The sequence below is a fragment of the Mizuhopecten yessoensis genome, unplaced genomic scaffold (assembly GCF_002113885.1).
Source record: "Mizuhopecten yessoensis strain PY_sf001 unplaced genomic scaffold, ASM211388v2 scaffold4535, whole genome shotgun sequence".
Lineage (NCBI taxonomy): Eukaryota > Metazoa > Mollusca > Bivalvia > Pectinida > Pectinidae > Mizuhopecten > Mizuhopecten yessoensis.
This window is the reverse complement of record NW_018405595.1, coordinates 1,620,681-1,641,868: the sequence shown is the minus strand read 5'-3', so window position 1 is coordinate 1,641,868 and position 21,188 is coordinate 1,620,681. Positions and strand designations below refer to the sequence as shown.

General features: G+C 34.7%; 1 protein-coding gene across 3 annotated transcripts; it reads left to right on the top strand.

Annotated features, from left to right (window-relative positions):
- Positions 1-162: 162 nt before the first annotated feature.
- On the top strand, positions 163-14,876 carry LOC110449236 (multiple epidermal growth factor-like domains protein 6). Of its 3 annotated transcripts, none has more exons than XM_021495966.1 (6): positions 163-308; positions 8,346-9,977; positions 10,398-11,048; positions 11,314-11,431; positions 13,342-13,397; positions 14,400-14,876. In XM_021495966.1, the coding sequence occupies exons 1-5, from the start codon at positions 188-190 to the stop codon at positions 13,394-13,396; spliced, it is 2,577 nt and encodes an 858-aa protein (XP_021351641.1). In that variant the 5' UTR covers positions 163-187; the 3' UTR covers position 13,397; positions 14,400-14,876. The 3 variants fall into 3 exon arrangements, with proteins under 3 accessions (XP_021351641.1, XP_021351640.1, XP_021351642.1); XM_021495965.1 differs by lacking the exon at positions 13,342-13,397 and adding an exon at positions 12,542-12,617; XM_021495967.1 differs by lacking the exon at positions 13,342-13,397.
- The last annotated feature ends 6,312 nt before the right edge of the window (positions 14,877-21,188 follow it).

Below are 21,188 nucleotides of genomic sequence, written 5' to 3'. Positions count from 1 at the left end.
CAAGCACAAGGGGGAAATTTAAGCTAAGCTGAAAAAAATCCATTCCTTACTGTCTGGTATATAAATGTACAGGTACACAGTCAATATACATTACATGGTTATCAGCAGTAGATACGGTTTGTAGATATAGATACCTGTATATACCTGCCGACAAACCTGTGACACTATTTGAAACACCTCTCCAGCCATGGAAGATGGAAAAGGGTTAGTTTTGTTGCTGACATTGTGTGTCTCTGTGTTTTCGCTTTGCTGCTGCCAATCAAGCACGAACCCGCCGGTATCGACCCAAACAGACATTTTACCACCTGGTAATGTACTATATTTATATTTTTTATATTGTAGATATTACATAGTATGCATGTTTTAGTGTAAACCATGTTTTATTCATAGCTATTACAAATACACATGCAGATATGTAGGATGACAGAGAAAAGGAGACAGAAATAGAACAGATATATCACAACCTTATGTCCGTATACGAGGACAAATCTAGGTTTATGAGGTCATAGGTCAATCAGATCATCAGTATCGATCTATATTTTGACAAACCTTTGACTTGAACATCTTACAAGAGAATGTAAAACTGTTATGTATATCAAAAGTCAGTATGTAAATCAGCAAAGGTCATAGATCAAATCGGTCACCAATATCCATCAATACTAATCAATACTGCCTAGATTTCCTCTTCATATCCTAATTATAAGAAAAATAGTTATTCTACCAAAGGTCAACAGACATACGCATACTGTTTGCTGATAGGGGCCCCTAAGGGGATCTCTATCCATCACTTACTCTGAAAAATGTCACCTTAAACGATTGGTGCCCAGCTTGGTCACAGGGGCATGGCTCGCTTTACTTGTAATATTAAAAAAATAGGGGTCTCCTATACTAATAATTTAGTATAGGAGACCCCTATTTTTTAATATTACAAGTAAAGCGATCCATGTCCCTGTGAGCTTTGTATACGATCTTAGATTTGGCTTTACTGATAATTTTTTTCCATTCTACCAGACCTTTTCATTTTACTAAACCACAACTTTAAAGCTCAAATCCTTCCTCCAAGACGATTGGCAAAATATCTTTGGCATGCCCATACCTCCAGGACCATCCCCTGTGATGAGAGGAAAAGAACACAAGACATCGAATATGTTTTGTGATAGTTATAAGTTTGGTTGGAGGGGGAGAGGTTAGGTAGACTTCCATTCATTTAGCCCGAACACAGGATTTTATGTACACATTGATTACACCATAAAGTTCTCAATAATCCATCTGGAAATAAACTCAACAGTACCATCGGTTAAAGATTCGTCAGATTACAAATTTAATGTTAAACGTGATGTACTGTTCGCAGATAACACATCCTATGTAAAATATCAAATGCTGCTCATCATTGTGAAACCGAGGTGTGTATTATACTAGTGGTTTGTTGGTGTGCTCTTTTTGAACAAAGATTGTTGACAACGGTTTTGCACATTTTGTTATTCAATGGGGACCAGACTAAAGTGTTTGAAAGTGTCTAAAGATTTGACTTCAGATAATATACACTACAGTTACCTTGTTATGCACGTATTTACTAAACATTTGTTTTTGTTTTTAAAAGTACCTGATTGTATCGTTCAGCTAACAAAGCTCGAAAAAACTAGACCGGAAGCTAACCTAGCCCATGTAGTGGTGCGTATTTCTGCAAACTCGTCAAATTCGCCAGGCAATACAAATGTAAAATTCACCGGTAAGGGAGTTCCCCGGTAAGGGAGTTCCCCGGAAGTTCCCCGGGAAGGGAGATATGTTCAAACTTCCTTATCCCACTTCCGGTAATATACCTGGTGGCCCCGTAAAATATGTCAGTACTTCTAGAGCTCAACAGGATGTGTTTAAAACATCAAATCATAATATACGGACACTATGTTTACATACATGTATCTATCGACGCCATTTTATGACAAGAAGAACCTTATTTATATTAGCTTCAATCACTACACCATATTCTGTTTACATCACTACACTATATTCTGTTTCCATCACTGCCCTATATTCTGTGTCCATCACTACACTATATTCCGTTTACATCACTACATTTTATTCTGTTTCCATCACTGCACTATATTCTGTTTCCATTACTACACCATATTCTGTTTCCATTACTACACCATATTCTGTTTCAATCACTACAATATACATTATGTATTCCGTTTACATCACTACACTATAGTCTGTTTCCATCACTACACTACATTATGTTTCCATTACTATACTATATTCTGTTTACATAACTACAATATATTATGTTTCCATCACTACACCATATTTTTTTCCATCCGTACAATATAGTCTGTTTCCATCAATACACTACATTCTGTTTCCATTACTACACTATATTTATATTCGCTCCCATTGAAGCTGTGTAAACCATGACTGCGTATAAATTAACGTATTCGCAGTGAGATTCCTTGGAGACCATTGTTTCCTATTAATGACGTAATTTACAGTCTGACGTGTACCATCATACTGTAGTAGAAAAATATGTAAATATAAGAATTGATCTTCAGTTTGACTGCGTATACGGTAGTATGAACGCAGTCAAAATGAAGGTCAATCCTTAAATATTCCGTTTACATCACTACACTATATTCCGTTTCCATTACTGCACCATATTCCGTTTACATCACTACAATGTATTCCGTTTACATTACTATACTACATTCTGTTTGGATTACTATACTATATTCTGTTTACATCACTACACTATATTCCGTTTCCATCACTACACTATATTATGTTTCCATCACTGCACTATATTCTGTGTCCATCACTGCACTATATTACGTTTCGATTACTATACTATATTCTGTTTCCATCATTATAATATATATATATTCTGTTTCCATAACTATACTACATTCTGTTTGGTTTACTATACTATATTCTGTTTCCATCACTGCACTATATTCTGTTTCCATCACTGCACTATATTCTGTGTCCATCACTATATTATGTAAAAGATGCTACCGTATACGCAGTCAAAATGAAGGTCAATCCTTAAATATTCCGTTTACATCACTACACTATATTCCGTTTCCATTACTGCACCATATTCCGTTTACATCACTACAATATATTCCGTTTACATTACTATACTATATTCTGTTTCCATCACTGCACTATATTCTGTTAACATCACTACACTTTATTCCGTTTACATCACTACACTATATTCTGTTTCCATCACTGCACTATATTCTGTTTCCATTACTTCACTATATTCCGTTTACATCACTACAAAATATTCCGTTTACATCACTAGAATATATTCTGTTTCCATCACTGCACTATAATCTGTTTCCATCACTGCACTATATTCTGTGTCCATCACTGCACTATATTCTGTTTCCATCACTGCACTATATTCTGTGTCCATCACTATACTATGTAAAAGATGCTAAGTCAAATTACTTTTCGGAAAAAATAGAAGAAAACAAACATGATTCAAAGAAATTATGGCATCATCTGAAAGATTTGGGCAATAAAAAAAAGCAAAAGGAGATTCAAATATTGTTTTGAATATAGATGGAGAAAACTGTCATGACCACAAAGGTGTAGCAGATCATTTAATAACTATTTTACAAATGTAGCTTCCAAATTGGTACAAGAGTTACCTCCAGCTATGAAGTTGTACTCCATAGGTTCAGCTCTAGTATCTTTTAACGAATTTTTACAAATTAAGAAATCCAAGAGAGAAGAAGTTTGTTCTCCGTCAGGTATCAGAGGAGTATATCTTTAAGGAACATTGTAAACTAAATCAGAGTAAAAGTACAGGACTGGACGAAATCCCAGCCAAGTTTTTGAAAGATGGCGCTGAAGTCTTGAAAATTCCTATCACGTTTTTAATTAACATGTCAATTATAGAAGGGAGAGTTCCAGATGATATGAAATCTGCCCGAGTCAAACCTCTTTATAAAAAAGGTAGTAGTCTGGATACTGGTAATTACAGACCAGTAAGTATCTTGAGCATTGTCTTTTAACTATTGGAACGAACGGTGTATTCACAGATGGAAGCATTTCTGATAAAAAAAAACAACAACATGCTTTATGAATATCAATCAGGGTTTAGGAAGGCATACTCCACTGATACCTGTCTTATACATTTGCTAGACCACATTAAATGTAATACTAGTAAAGGTCTATACACTGGCATGTTGCTACTAGACCTGCTCAAAGCTTTTGACACGGTTGACCATGACATTCTGTTTGGCAAGTTGAAAATGATGGGTGTGACATCTGTAAATTGGTTTAGATCATATCTGAGTAACAGACATCAGACAGTCAAAATTAACGATATCTACTCGGACCCAGATACCACAACGTAGTATTTTAGGCCCTCTTTTATTCTTATGCTATGTCAACGATATGGCAATCAGCATTGATGGAGAATGCAAATTACTATTATATGCCGATGACAGTGTTATCCTTTTCGCACATAAAAGCCCAGAAATAATTTCCACGAAACTTGGTGCTGTACTTGAATCATGTGCAGAGTGGTTAGTTGATAATAAGCTTTCGTTGCATTTAGGTAAAACAAAGAGCATGCTATTTGGAACAAACAAATAATAAATCAAATTGATCATTTTGAAATTGTCGCAAACAATCATACCATCAAATCAACAAAATCTGTGAAATATCTTGGAGCTAATATAGGTTGTTGTATGTCTGGCGAAGAAATAGTAGAAAACATCGTGAGGAAAGTAAATTCTAGACTGAAATTTTTATACAGACAAAGTAAATGACTAACTACAAAAACCAGACAAAGTTTATGTTCTGCACTAATACAGTGTCACCTAGATTATGCATGCTCCGCGTGGTACTCAGGATTGAACAAGAAAATGAAGAACAAATTACAGGTTTTACAAAATAAAGTTGTCAGATTTATTAGCCAATTAGAACCCAGAACGAGTATCACTCCCACTGAACTGTCAAAGCTCAATATGTTAAATATAGAATATAGAGTCAAACAATTAAGACTCAATCATGTGCACAAGATTTTTTATGGAAAATGTCCATCCTACTTAAACCTAAACTTCATAAAAGTGTCAGGTGTTCATCAGCATAACACACGATCATGTCTTTTTAATTTTGTTGTTCCACCATGTAAAGGGAAAGATACCTGTACTTTTTATTTTAACGGGATCCATGACTGGAATAGTCTGCCTGACAAAATCAAGGGTATAAAATCCATATATGCATTTAAGGCAGCAGTGAAGAAACAACTTGCTTTTAAATTTCAAAATTCATGCTGATAACACAATTATATGTGATTACGGTGGCACAAAACAAGTAGACTTTGCTGGTAGGGGGATCCCCAACCCTAAGAAAACAAACTTTGTGTCACTGCAATCCCCGTGCTGACGACATCTTTACCGTTTTTTTTTTTTTTAATATAAATAGTTGGAAAGTCACGTTACATATTTTAAGTTGGGCTAACTATTTAAACCTGAACATATATATATGTGTGTGTTTTTTAGATTAAATAGTCATTACGGAATTACTATAGGTACGGACAATAAAGTTAATATGTTGTCATTCATTCCCTCCTGCCAAAATCTTTCCCCGTGATCAATATAACATGGACCCCATTGGAAATAAGCTTTCGAGCTTTCATGGGCTATCCTCAGGACTATAGATCAATGCTTGTGTTGTATTAATTGTATAAATATAATTACCCATATCTTAAAATCAGTCATGAATTTTAGTTTCATATATAATATAACATTTTAAGATATTACAATATTTTATTACTGACGACAATTTAATGCATGTAGGTTCATTAATATTTGAGCGTTCGGAGAGCTTGTAGGAAGGGGATGCCCCAATCACCTGCTCCTTGGACTGCCCCAAAAACCTGTGATATTCTATTTAATATTTTTAGTAATATATATGTATGTTGAACTGTAATATGTATGTCATCTATCATGTTACATGTGATGTCTATGATCTATTTCCTGAAATAAACATTATTATTATTATTATATTCTGTTTCCATTACTGCACTATATTCTGTTTCCATCACTACACTATATTCTGTGTCCATCACTATACTATATTCTGTTTCAATCACTACACCATATTCTGTTTACATCACTACAATATATTCTGTTTCCATCACTGCCCTATATTCTGTTTCCATTACTACACCATATTCTGTTTCCATCACTACACTATATTCCGTTTCCATCACTATACTATATTCTGTTTCCATCACTATGCTATATTCTGTTTCAATCACTACAATATATTCTGTTTCTATCACTATACTATATTCTGTTTCAATCACTACAATATATTCTGTTTCCATCACTATACTATATTCTGTTTCAATCACTACACCATATTCTGTTTACATCACTACACTATATTCTGTTTCCATCACTGCCCTATATTCTGTTTCCATTGCTACACCATATTCTGTTTCAATCACTACAATATATTCTGTTTCTATCACTACACTTTTTTCTGTTTCAATCACTATATTACGTTTCCATCACTACACTATATTACGTTTCGATTACTATACTATATTTCGTTTCCATCACTACACTATATTCCATTTGGATTGCTATACTATATTCTGTTTCCATCACTATACTATATTCTGTTTCCATCACTATACTATATTCTGTTTCAATCACTACACCATATTCTGTTTACATCACTACACTATATTCTGTTTCCATCACTGCCCTATATTCTATTTCCATTGCTACACCATATTCTGTTTCAATCACTACAATATATGCTGTTTCCATCACTATACTATATTCTGTTTCAATCACTACAATATATTCTGTTTCTATCACTATACTATATTCCGTTTCCATCACTATACTACATTCTGTTTGGATTACTATACTATATTTTGTTTCCATCACTACACTATATTCCGTTTCCATCACTACACTATATTCCGTTTGGATTGCTATACTATATTCTGTTTCTATCACTATACTATATTCCGTTTCCATCACTATACTAAATTCCGTTTCCATCACTACACTATTTTCCCTTTTTTGTCACTACACTATATTCCGTTTCGATTACTATACTATATTCCGTTTCCATCACTACACTATATTCCGTTTCGACTACTATACTTTGTTCCGTTTCCATCACTGCACTATATTACGTTTCGATTACTATACTTTATTCTGTTTCCATCACTACACTATATTCCGTTTCCATCACTATACTATATTTCGTTTCGATTACTATACTATATTCCGTTTCCATCACTACACTATATTCCGTTTCGACTACTATACTATATTCCGTTTCTATCACTATATTATATTCCGTTTCCATCACTACACTATATTCCGTTTCCATCACTATACTACATTCTGTTTGGATTACTATACTATATTCCGTTTCCTTCACTACACTATATCACGTTTCGATTACTTTACTATATTCCGTCTCCATCACTACACTATATTCCGTTTCCATCACTACACTATATTACGTTTCGATTACTTTCCTATATTCCGTTTCCGTCACTACACTATATTACGTTTCGATTACTTTACTATATTCCGTTTCCATCACTACACTATATTCCGTTTCGATTACTTTACTATATTCTGTTTACATCACTACACTATGTAACGTTTCGATTACTTTACTATATTCTGTTTACATCACTACACTATGTAACGTTTCGATTCCTTTACTATATTCTGTTTACATCACCACACTATATTACGTTTCGATTATTTTACTATATTCCGTTTCCGTAACTACACTATATTACGTTTCGATTATTTTACTATATTCCGTTTCCGTAACTACACTATATTACGTTTCGATTATTTTACTATATTCCGTTTCCGTAACTACACTATATTACGTTTCGATTACTTTACTATATTCCGTTTCCATCCCTTCACTATATTCCGTTTCGATTACTTTACTATATTCTGTTTACATCACTACACTATATTACGTTTCGATTACTTTACTATATTCCGTTTCCGTCACTACACTATATTACGTTTCGATTACTTTACTATATTCCGTTTCCATCACTACACTATATTCCGTTTCGATTACTTTACTATATTCCGTTTACATTACTACACTATATTCCGTTTACATCACTACACTATATTCTGTTTCCATCACTACACTATATTCTGTTTCCATCACTACACTATATTCTGTTTCCATCCCTACAATACAGTCTGTTTACATCACTACACTATATTCCGTTTCCATCACTACACTTTATTCTGTTTCTATCAGTACACTATATTATGTTTCCATTACTACACTTTAACTTTCCTCATTTCGTGCTGTAGGTGAAAATTGCTCCAATTGCCATGGGAACTGTCTTAACAACACTGATATCTGCAATGGCACGTGCATAAGCGGTTTTTATGGTGACGGATGCGAATTTAATTGCACATCAAATTGTCGCTACGGTTGCAACAGGACGACGGGTTCCTGTAATTATTGTGCGAAAAATTATCACGGAAACTTTTGCAACGACAGTTGTCCGGATAACTGTTATGTGGGGTGCCGACAATCTGGACTGTGTTTTAGTTGTTCGTCCTTTTGGTTTGGAGAGAAGTGTGGCAAAGTATGTCCGGAAAATTGCCACTATGGATGTGACGCAGTAACGGGAGAATGTAAATATGGCTGTAAACCCGGCTACTGGGGAAAAGAGAGCTGTAACCACACATGTCCTGAAAACTGTTACGATTCCCTTGGCGGCGCGAGCTGTTTTCAGCCCACAGGCAGGTGCACTTCGTGCAATCCTGGATATACAGGCTACAATTGTACCGACCGCTGTAAAGACACTAACTGCAGTAAATGCATAAATGATGAAGGAATACAGCGTTGTTATGAGTGTAAGTCAGGATCTACAGGGACTCATTGCAGTGGGTCGTGTCCAGCTCATTGTCAGGGAGACACGTGCGACCAACTCACTGGGACATGCACATGCGCAAACGGATGGTACGGAGACGATTGCTCCATGCAATGTTATGGCAACTGTTCCCTCTGCGTTGATAACAGCACATGTATCACATGTATGGATGGTTATTATGGCGGCAGATGCGAAATGCGGTGTCCTAGTGATTGTGAAAAATGTTCGCGTGATGGAAAGAATTGTATCGGAATGTGTATCGGCTGGTCTGACAATTATGGATCCCTTTGCAAATGTCGCCGGTCCGAGTGCTTGAAAAGAGACCCTGGTACACACAATTGTTTGAAATGTAAGAACGACTCCTGGTTTACACAGGATGCCGGATGCTGTCCTTGTAGTGACCACTGTAACGGAAGTTGTGATAGCAACAACGGCACGTGCATAAACGGTTGTCTGGACGACTACCATGGACCGACATGTGATACGCTATGTAGCTCACACTGCAATGGTTCATGTGATCCCATGAGTGGAGAATGTGAACACGGTTGTCTGAACGATTGGGTCGGCCCAACCTGTGACATACAATGCAGTGTGAACTTTCCACACTGTGATAACTGCGTGTGGTTTACAGCACCAGGCCACGAAGTCATAGCGTACTGCAACGGGTGTACTGCAGGATACCACTCTGGCGTGGATGTCGGCTGTGTACCATGTGACCATTGCTTGAACCGGAACTGTACCGCTTCAGGTCAATGTTTAGAGGCTTGTGTTGAGGGTTACCATTATTCTATCTCACACTATTGTGATGAGAAGTGTAATGAAAATTGTATAGACCGGAAGTGTGACAATACAGCCGGAAACTGCACAAAAGGATGCGTACCAGGATATTATACCGAACGGTGTTCACTGGACTGTTCCTCGTATTGTAGTGAGGATGGCTGTGACCGGGGTACCGGTGTATGTCACGGGTGCAGGGACGGAATGTACGGTCAATACTGTTTCTTCACCTGTTCTGAGCACTGTGTAGACCATTCCTGCGCCAGAGAATCGGGATCTTGTTCAGGTAAATGCTACTACCACCGGAACTTATACCGTTCAACATTAAAATTTCTGGGGAAAAAAATACTATGATTTCCCTAATAAATGAAATATTGCATAAAGTCAAACCAGCGTTGAAAGCTTGTCAACATGTTTAAATACTATATCAGCATTATCAAAAAAATATCTTTAGATGTCAAATATGTACCTGTCTCTACGAATAATATATGTATACCAAAAATCTGTCTAAAACAGCTTCAAATGTACTTTCAAAACTTATTCGAACATAAAATTCCTATTCAAGAATTTATAAACATTAATATCTAATCACGATTTTCAAAACAAAGTTCCACATAATTCATTGGATTTGCTTATTTTATGTTCATTTTTGCAAAAGCTAGAACACATTATCTATAATGAATACTGCCTGTTTTATATTCGATAGAATGTAAACTTGGTTACTATGGAAACAACTGTGTGGCCAGGTGTGATGGGTGTTTGGATGTTACTTGTACTCAGACGAAAGGCTGTGAGAAAGGATGCATGCCAGGACAACATGGGAGATACTGCGATAAAAAATGCCCTGAAAATTGTTATGTGTGCGACCAAAATTCCGGGGCATGCCTTATGTGTAACACCGGTTTCAGCGGTATCGGATACAGAGGCGCCAATTGTAGTATTCCATGTCCAGATTGTGTCAATAAATACGAAAATAACACAGGTTCGCCATTTCACGGATCATGTTTCCATGGAAAATATGGATTACTTTGTATGGAAGATTGTGGCAATTGTTTCACATCCAACGGTGTCAGGGAATGTGAAAAGTTTACCGGATATTGTTCGAACGGATGTTCTTCAGGTTATTATGGAATGACATGCAAAGACGAATGTCTAAATTGTCAACCAGATATCAACAATATGACGGTATGTGATGTCACTTCCGGTGCATGTCAAGATGGCTGCCTTGCCGGTAGCTTTGGTATTATGTGTAATGAGACGTGTGGGAATAACTGTCTGAACAATCTATGTAAGAGGTCCAACGGCACGTGCAGCAACGGGTGCTCTTCTGGTTGGCAAGGAGACCAGTGCAATATAGGTGAGATTTTTGTTATAAATTCAATATTCTTTTAATCACTTCCGGTCTATAAAGATGTCACATCCGGGCGCAGGTAAGCTATCAATACTAAGCGAAAAACGGATAACAATTGCCTTCGTTTCATTTTTCGCTCTTGTTATCGAGAGACGAAAGAACACGAATGGAAAATTTTGAATAGAAATAACAACGAAAACAAATGAATGAATGCATAAATAAATAAATGACGTACAGTTTTTAATTATTTTCTGTGGTATTTCTTGAACAGCGAAACGGACTCAAAACAAGGATTCTTCACTTAGTGGGGGAGCGATAGCCGGAATTATCCTTGGCGTGGTGTTTGGAGTCGCCCTGGTAGCTGGTATTGCATACTTTCTAATCCGAAGGTAAGTGACGTAAAATGTGTGTAGGATTGGGATATTTTCTGTTTTTAGTCCTCATTTGAAAGTACACTATATATAAAACGTACTGGCCTCATCAGTAGTTTATTCATGATCATTTTCATCCATTCTAAGCTGGCCCATGTCGATTCGTGAAAAGAAGTACTTTAAACGTATTTAATTGCCGATTGAATTGAACAAGGGATTAGGCATAAGTTACTACAACTTACCATTGCCTTGTCCGGTCATACAGTTACGATTACATGACACCAATGATAATAATGTCCTCAGCTGCAAACTGGACGTGCGACAAAATTCACTCTGTAAAGGTCATATTTAAGGGGACCACACATGTGCCTCCGTTTGGTATGTAAATTGTATAATTTAAAAACTGAAGTAGATAGGAGGGGATGGTTGTACATTTAAAGCAAGAGTGTCTTTAAATAGATGTATGGAAGGTAACAATCGTACTGATAAATCTAATGATTTCCAGTTACGACGAGTAGACGGTATAAAGGAGAGATTTGTAAGAGTAGGCCTGTTCTATCCCCCTGCATGTCATAGAATGCGACTTATGTGCCCCCTATCACGTGCAGAATCGGGGCTTTTCTTTCGTGTCTTCTACTAAGGGGACACCAAAGAAATTTAAGAAAAAAATCTGCTGCCCCTGTTGCAACACTTGAGATCTACAGTATTTCATTTTATTTCTCACTTTCTACTTTTTTCCGGTAGTGTCTCCGTTGACATCCGACCTTGGCTGTTTGAAGGACGTTAAACCACGAGCAAAAATAGGTTCTAAATGATAACTATGAAAGCAAAATTAAAGCTTGGTTCACGTTTGAACAATTAGTACATTTAAGCTTACGATTGTTTACTTATCTATTAACTGAGGCAATAGGCAAGCAGTACCCGTCTTCCTGTTGACATTGCTGAGTACGTTTGACCCCAATGAGCAACAGTTACTATTTTACCGGGATTTAATATAAATAAACATTTTTTTTTACAAAATATAAAGGATACAAATCATTATAAGTGAAATACAGAAGTTCTATGTCTTAAACCCGACATGGTGTCACGTGGTTTAATAAAATACTAAGGACATCCTTTATTTTGCAGACGGAATAGAGACTTCAGCACAAGAACCAGAATTCCTCACCGCGAATTTGCCTTAAACGATAGATAATGTCCCTTGGTAAATGAATTGGTGTAAAAATGTACATATTTATGTCATATAAGCTTAGGTGGAGGGTCATGTTTCTTTCTTGTTATCGTTTTCCTTAGAATATCAACCTAGCGTATAGAAGTAGATAGTTTTGGGTGGAGAACTTCGGACAAATGTGTTTGCTTAGTCAAACCTTTGCTTATGTAGATCTGTAGGCAACGATCAACAACAATCATCTCGTTTGGACATATTCTATCGCTGTATCTTTCGCTGTAAAATACATCGTTGTAAGCTTTTTAGCTTTTGGAGATGCCTTAAATCTATTTCCTTTACTTATATATATTACATTGTGTTCTGACAACAGATCTAACGAGACACAAAACATGACGATAGCCTAACGTTGAAATTGGGCATTACACCTCAGTTATGTTCTCCTCAAAAATCCCTAACTTGATGAGTACATGTAATATGACAGCGGTAAACACCGGACTCTGAAACAGGCCCACATTAGTCGCTTCCTGGGTTCGTACATCACGCCCATTAATTTTAACTCTTGTATAATGGTCTCCGAATTTGAAAGAGTGTCAAAGTAGTTCGCTGTTCTCTTGATCCAAGTTGTTATGAAAGCAAAATGCCCAATATCAGGAAGGTCTACTGTGTGTACTAGTATGTTAATATTCTTGTACAATATACATGTGTGTACAGCTAATGTAATCGCTAATAGCTATAAATAGTAACATGTTTTGTCTTACAGAAAAAGAGCAGACGGCGGTGGGAATTTCACATCGTTTAATAATGAGAATAGTTAAGGTAGAAAAAGAATTTGTGATTCCTCAATCAAAATGCACCACCCAAGAGACACTACACTGACCAAAACGCCCTACGCACTCAGTGTTATTGTGTACCACCCAGTTGTGAGCACAAGACTACACAATTACAGAGTTACCCCCCTTTTTACGCGTCCTCAGTATTATATATTCACATGCTTGCGTGTACCCTCACTCGACAAAACAAACTCACCTACTTACCTTTGCAATACAGGGATGCTTGTTGGAATTTTTTGGACGTGCAAAGTCTATTGTTGCAAATGCGTTGTTTCAGGGTTTCACATTCCGTACATTAAACACAAACACTGCTGTTTTCGGTATCGACGCAGGTATAATAATACAAGTTCACGAGTTAAACTTTGTCATGAATGTAAGTTTGAGAGGACGTACGGACCTAGCTGATTATCGTGTGGGCACACACATATATAAAGGTCAAACTTAAAGCTAAATGTAGAAGTTTTTGAAATGCTGCATGTCTGATGGGACGAATTCATTAAGACTTGTATATGACATGTTCAAACAATGTTACCTTGGGTTACCGCTGGACGGCTGGGGGAAACTTTTGTGATGTCAAACTTCAAAACAATTATAATAAGATCATAATGATACAATTTAGGGTTAGAATGGGGTTGTTATTGTTAATTAAATTACAATGAAGGGAAATCTTAAAACGTAACAAACAATAATTACAATTAAATAAATGGTTATTTTAACAATAAATTGAGTTTGTCTTGAATACATTCCTTTTATTTTACTTGTGTTATGTTAGTACTCGATTCCATTGGAGGGGGTATATAACATTGCTGTATTTTTGTAACAAGGTTATTTAGACAGTGAACATGCAAATTGATAAAATTTCAGTTAGAGTAGTTACTAAATTAAAAAAAAAATGTAAATACAGTACGGTGAAACAACTCGCTGCCTCACTTTTAAAAATCAGTACATGTGAATTAATGAAAAAATAATGATTTCATTATTCTTACAGGAGAGTGCAATATTGATTGGGAAGATAAAGGATGAACGATCGATGTTTAGCAGGAAACCGCAGTGGAGGTTAATTCGAAGATGACGGACACACCGCAGAATGACTTCAAAAAAGGTCTAAACCGAACCCTTACGGGACCGTTATACTAGCTGGTCGGAATAGACAGGGTGTCTTAACAGACGTAGTTGTTGTTCCATGAAAGAATATGAAATGTGTCTGATGTAAGGGACGAATATCTAATTTATATCATTGTGATCAAGAACAAGTTTTGTTTTCTTTTAAGAAAAAGAAGCATGTCATATAATAAATTATGTATGTTACTGTACCACACGTACCATGTTCCTTACACCCACTTGGGATTGAGTGTAAGGGAGGACAACTCTGTGTAGAGATTGATCATGTCCAAGATAGCTGTCTGGTTTTGCTGCATATACCATAACTTAATTGACTGCAAATTAATATGCATAAATCCACAAAATTTTTTTTTTGGTATTTTAATTTTGATTTAAACTATTTATTGCAAAATATATATAAGAACATATATATATGATGTCCTTGTCCAAGAATATCTTATACTGTAGTTATATTTCAAATACATTATGCACTTACATGCAGTACGTTATTACCAAATCGACTTGGAGAGTGGGAGTGAGATCACATAGATGTAAGAGAGAGTGTGACATAGGGAGGAGTGTGGGACCAATATGTACATACATGTATGTATGCTATCATGTAAGTGATTTTTCCTAAACGGACAGCACCATAGCTGTTCACTGTTCCAAACACAGTCAGTATACAGTATATTACAATTGCATTTTAGGAAAGGCACATACCCTTTTTACATAACTTTTTATATTACTATTTTCTGTTTTTAACAAAAAGCTAAAGTGTGCACAAAACGTGCTTTCGCCCCCGGCCCATGAAAATGATAAATCCCGAGAGTACAATTATAAGTGTTTCTGTAATGCAATACATGTTTAATAAACATTGTTTTTAATTGGTAAAATTAAATAATGTACTTTGTACCTTGTTCCTTAATTTCCATATTTGTATTTTAATACACTTTTCATATACGTATCGATAAGCGCGCGAGTCACAAATTTTAAAATCTGTGTTATTTATCTTGCTAGCTGTGAAATAGGACATTTTGTTTGATTTTATTTTCTAAAGATATTTTTTGTAAAAGGTCGACCCATTAAAACTGCTCAACTTCGTACTTTCAATTAACTACTTACCTCTTTTTTTTTTGGTTTTCCTCTGCTGTGGAAATATCGACTCTTATTTATGTCCATGTTTGTGATATTTCAAAACATCGTATCATCATAAAGCTTTATCATTGTTGATCATCACATTGAGTGAAATTGTCTTTACATTGTTTTAGATTTCTTTTTACCATTCTCGACTTTAACATAATGCCATGCTCGTAACATACTGCACGAATTATAAGCGCGGAGAGCAAGTGAGCTGATATTTTGTCATCACATGTGTATTATTATACTCTGATACCTCATGTTGTACATTTTAATGTATCGGAGGAAAAGCAATAAACTCGTAAAAACTTGTAAACTTTATACATATGTGTATCATGGCGCTTTGGCGGGAAGCAAGCCTGGATGATTTGTTCGAATTAATGACCTTAACGAACTTTCAAGGTCACATGTATAAAAAACAACAACATTAAAACGATTTCTCCAGAAGAAGCAATAAGCTTAAGGTGATGATATTTGGCCTGTAGCGTGCTGGGATGAAGGGCCTACAGTTGAGGCCTTGTTTCATGATACATGGTCAGAAGAATGTTGGAAAGGAATGACTTTGACCAATGGTCAACATCACAAGACTGTTCATAGTTTTAAACAACTTATTCCGTTGACGAAAACGTCAAAAGATAATGTGTCAGGAACATGTTGGGATCAAGGGCTACCCAGTTTGCTCAAAATAATGGCCTGCTTTCAAAAGCACACGATTTAAAATCACACGGCCTAGCAAGATGACATTTGGCCAGTAGCATGTATGGATGAAGGGACATCAGTTTGTTTAAATGAATGACCGTGTTCCATTTTCAAGGTCACATGATTCAAATGTGGTATATATTCAAACAAATTCTTCTGTAAAACCAAGAAGCCTTTATATATATAGCTAGGGTTGTTTTTGGCTAGTACGATGTTTGGTTGAATAAACGTTTTTCTAATAAAGGTCTGAAGTCGTGATACGTGAACTTAGCCTTCTACATAAAGATGTACAATGTACGCCCGTCTAGTAACGGGTTAATTGACCTACTATCGAATTAAATAGATAAAGGATTAATGGAACTACCCTGAAAATAATTGATGTAAATGTTGTGTCTATGACCTTTATTAATTTATGATCAGGAAATAATTACGAATTTATTGATACCAGATGAAGAAAAATGTATTTACATGTATATCAAGGTCTTAAGGTTCAAACGTGTTGTTACCATTTGATTGGGTTTTATGAATAACCAAAAAGCGTTGGGTCATTGTATTTGGTCTGAAGTATACTTCGATAAAAAATTCTGTGATAATTCAAATGAATTCCCTTGACCTACTTTCATGGAAAGACAAATATACCATTGATGAGCAACATGAAATCCTTGACGATTTTGTCTCACAGTATGATCCTGCAAATCTACAATAAAATACATTTTCTCCGACAATTTTACTAAATATTCGGTTTTTGTTGGTGATTGTAATATGCATAGAATTAATAAGTATGTACTGATGTAGCTTTACTTCATATTAGTTCAGTGTACCCGACTAAAGCTTACACTGATGGGTTTGATTAACAGCAGCTTATCACTGCACCAATTAAGTTAATTAGTATTGATTAGTTTTACTAAATAATAGCTTCATATACATGACAGTAAATGAAATATACATGCAATTTATTATTAATGATGTACTTTTACTTAATAGTAACTGAAGAGCGAGTGCTCAAGGTTTGTCAAGAAATGTCGGTGTACCTTATAGCATTGGTATGGACATAAAACACTCATGAGAGACTACAAGCTTGTTTTTATCTGTGCTCAGTCCAGGAAACAGCAGCTCCAATACTTGCACTGTATCATTCGTATAGGCTGTCAATGGCATAACACAGTTCAATGCTTAAATATGAACAGTACCATGACAGTTCTGTTGATAGCAGAAATCTCAAGCGGAGCACTGATAACAACACAGGACAGCCCATGGCAGCAAGTCAAGTATAAGACGTGACACGATGTGTTAGAAATAGATATATTTATTAAATCCCAATGATATGTTTCTCACAGCCTGCAGGACACATCACCATACACACAATCAACATATAGATCATGGATTTTATTTCATCTGACGTCATGTATATATATATATAGAAGAGAATCACTTCAGAATGACAGGTATGCCATAAACAATACAAATGACGTCATATACAACAAATCTGATGTCACAGATAGATAAACTTTGTACATTCACAATAGATTTGACGGCAAACAAGCTATTTGTATCCAAGTGCACATGTACCAACAACAACACGTGTACAGGTGTTACGTGTGTGTGTTTGCTAGGAATCGTGACGTCACATTTTTTTACCCGCATGGCATCAAATACAACCATAATGATACATTAAAGACAATGAGCACGATGTCATTTCAAACAAAACAGGTGTGAAAAACAACAACTATGACTTCCAAACAATAACCAATGATGTCACCACAAAGTAGTGAACAAAAGGAATGGTGTCATTGACACATCAAATAAAGCAAAAGGCAATTACTATGATGTCACTACAATTTACCGATAGGTTTTCTGTGATGTCGTATTTAATTGATTGGTCAACCTATATCATCAGACACTTAAATATTGTGGTTTACAACTTGTCAAACAATCAGCATGATTTCATAGAGATATTATAACACAATATGTAGTGATGTCATACACATATTGTAGTGATGTCATACACATATTGTAGTGATGTCATACACAATTTGTAGTGTTGTCATACACGAAATGTAGTGATGTCATATACGAAATGTAGTGATATTATACACAATATGTATGATGTCATATGCACTGACAATAGTAAATCTTATATGTCATACTGTAAAAGTTTGGACATCATATTCTTTAGATCAAGCCTATATCATTATAAGCTTCACAAAGACAGACAACTCCCACTATCAAAATTATAAATATAAATCGTCTGTAATTGGAATTTATATCACTCCTCAAAAGAAAATTTTCTTATGCAAATTCAATATTCATATTTTTACATTACACATTATCTTCTATCTATCGACATGGAAATTAATATTATAGCCAGTTCAATTAGCAAACAGATGAATATCCTCAAACAAATCTTCATGTGAGAACAAGATATTGTCTGATTCTTGGGTCATATATTGCACTGCATTTTAACTGTTCTTAGATGGTTACCCCTTCTCAGATGAAAACATATGAATTACATGTATATCTGCATGTATACATTTTATTCATAAAAAATGTATTTCTTAGAATGAATGTTGCGGTTGCCTTTAAAAAAAGTATTCCAAACTTATTTTTAAAAGATTTCTTAACTAAAAGAAACATATTAAAACAAATTATGGCTTATAATTTGGACTTTTTTTAAATGACATTTTTAAATCGATATCCAAGAATAGAGCTATTGTAACATCTTAAAATTGTGTAAGGGGAAATAACTCTTACAGAAAACAGAGATTCAAAAACAGACCAAGCTGCTAATTTTGTTAATCATTTCCCCCAATTAATCATAGAATTCTAATGTTCATATTTCTTTTAATTCAAGTACTTTTAATATGGTTTCATGCTTGCATGTTGTTTTTTTTTTAAATTTAAAATCTGCTCAGTAACAATTTGGGATCTTAACCTTATACTTCTGAAGAAAACCCCCAGAAAGTGACTGTCAATTGTTATTCAAAATTTGAAAATTCCATCACGACAAATCTGTCCCTAAACATATTTTACGAAAAATAAATGCTCATATAATACAACAGGTCAAAGAAAGAAACACATTTTAACAACGTTCTCCTTTCAAATTTTAAATCAGATCAAATTTGAAGAAAAACATCTCATTTTGAAGATTATTATCACAAAATCTTTCACAAAAATGACTGGATACATATTCAAAACAATTATCAATACACTGCATATTAAATAAGTCAGTTTCAACATACTATAGGTTCACTACACATCTGTCAACATACTATACAACTTTTCTAATTTGTCATTCTTTATGACAATAGCAATAGACTTCAAGTACCTTTGTGACAATATACAAAATTTGGTTGGCTGCCAAAAAGGGCTCTCTCACAACATGTAATATTTCTACAAGAAATGACTAATCATTACCAAGAACTGTCAGATATATAAAAAAAAAAAATAGTTAAGAACAGAAAAAGTCTTTCAAGGGGATCAAATTAATTATTTAAATAAGTACTTTTTTCTGAACAAATAGGACAATTGTTTGAGTCCGTGGTGCTGTTTTAAATCACAACATTTTCTTCACATGCTAAAAAAACACCTTTTCAGTCACTTAAACAAAGTCCAAAGTCATTATGTTCCAGAATCAAAAACAACTCAACAACCTTAAAAATGGTTTCAAGCATCAAACTATGACCTTATCAAAAATTTCAAATACATTTCTTTTTTCAACGGTCTGCATTTATTACTTTTCTGAATAATTTCTTCGGAGGAAGATGCTGGCAAGTCATTAATGGCCGGACATTTAAAGTGTATGTTATATCTGCGAATTCATAATTATAAAAAGTACCATTATTAGGCTATGTTCAGTTAATATTTACTAATACAACAGTAATTGATATCAAAAGATGCTCACTAAAGTTTTCAAATTTTGTTTAATATAAGATTTATTTTCATAATCCTTATTTCTTGCATCATCTGATCAATTTTATGTCAACGGAGCATAGTTTTATAAAAAAACGGAAAAAATAAATGTACTCAAAATCATTCATTCAAGAGAGTTTACTATAGACCAGCATTTTCCCTTATTCTCTGAAACTCCTACCTTGGAATAAAAAATAAATGAAATACTTATCTTTGAATATAATTGAAATTTTGTAAGCTGACAGACACAAAATTGTTAATTTAGTACAACAGTATTAAATTTCAAAGCTCCACCTGCATGAAATCATACCTACTTTTAGAAAAAGCTTTATGAAGTGAATAAATGTGAGCACAGAATTCATTTTTTGACCTGGGAAAATATCTTAATTTGGTCAACCCTGCAATTTTATAATGAACTATTCCAATCTTGGAATTGGAAGAGTTCAAATGTGTCTTCAGGGGTAAATGAGTTAATATGAAAATACAATGGGCAATCAGAACTGACCATGGTCTACTTGTTTATAGACAATTCAATGACTTTAATGAATAAGATTTCCAGGTTGGCCTTATTGTAACATCATTATTGATAAAATGTTGTGTTTATTGAAAAGTTAATTTTGGTGAAATACCAATGACTTGTTAAATCAGGAATGTCATACAGATTCACTCTCAATTTTGTATAAAATATTTTAACAAAAACCAAAATTTCAATAAACTGATTATTTCATGATTTCAAAATCATCTGAAACTAAATATATATCAGTTCCTACTATGATTAGTTAGTTTTTTAAAAGAATTCTCATTCATTAAAAAGAAAACACTAAAGTAAATGAGTACCCCGTTAATATGTATTTAATAAGGTTTTATTAACACTGTATTAATTATAAAACAGGCGTTCACTCTCTCACTCATTTGTGACAATATAAATAAA

Bases quoted from the DNA above. Each gene is read 5' to 3' on its own strand.
- LOC110449236 (XM_021495965.1), top strand. From the start codon at position 188: ATGGAAGATGGAAAAGGGTTAGTTTTGTTGCTGACATTGTGTGTCTCT. The intron at 309-8,345 runs GTAATGTACTAT...TTCGTGCTGTAG, and splicing joins AACAGACATTTTACCACCTG to GTGAAAATTGCTCCAATTGC. The intron at 11,432-12,541 runs GTAAGTGACGTA...TTTATTTTGCAG, and splicing joins GCATACTTTCTAATCCGAAG to ACGGAATAGAGACTTCAGCA.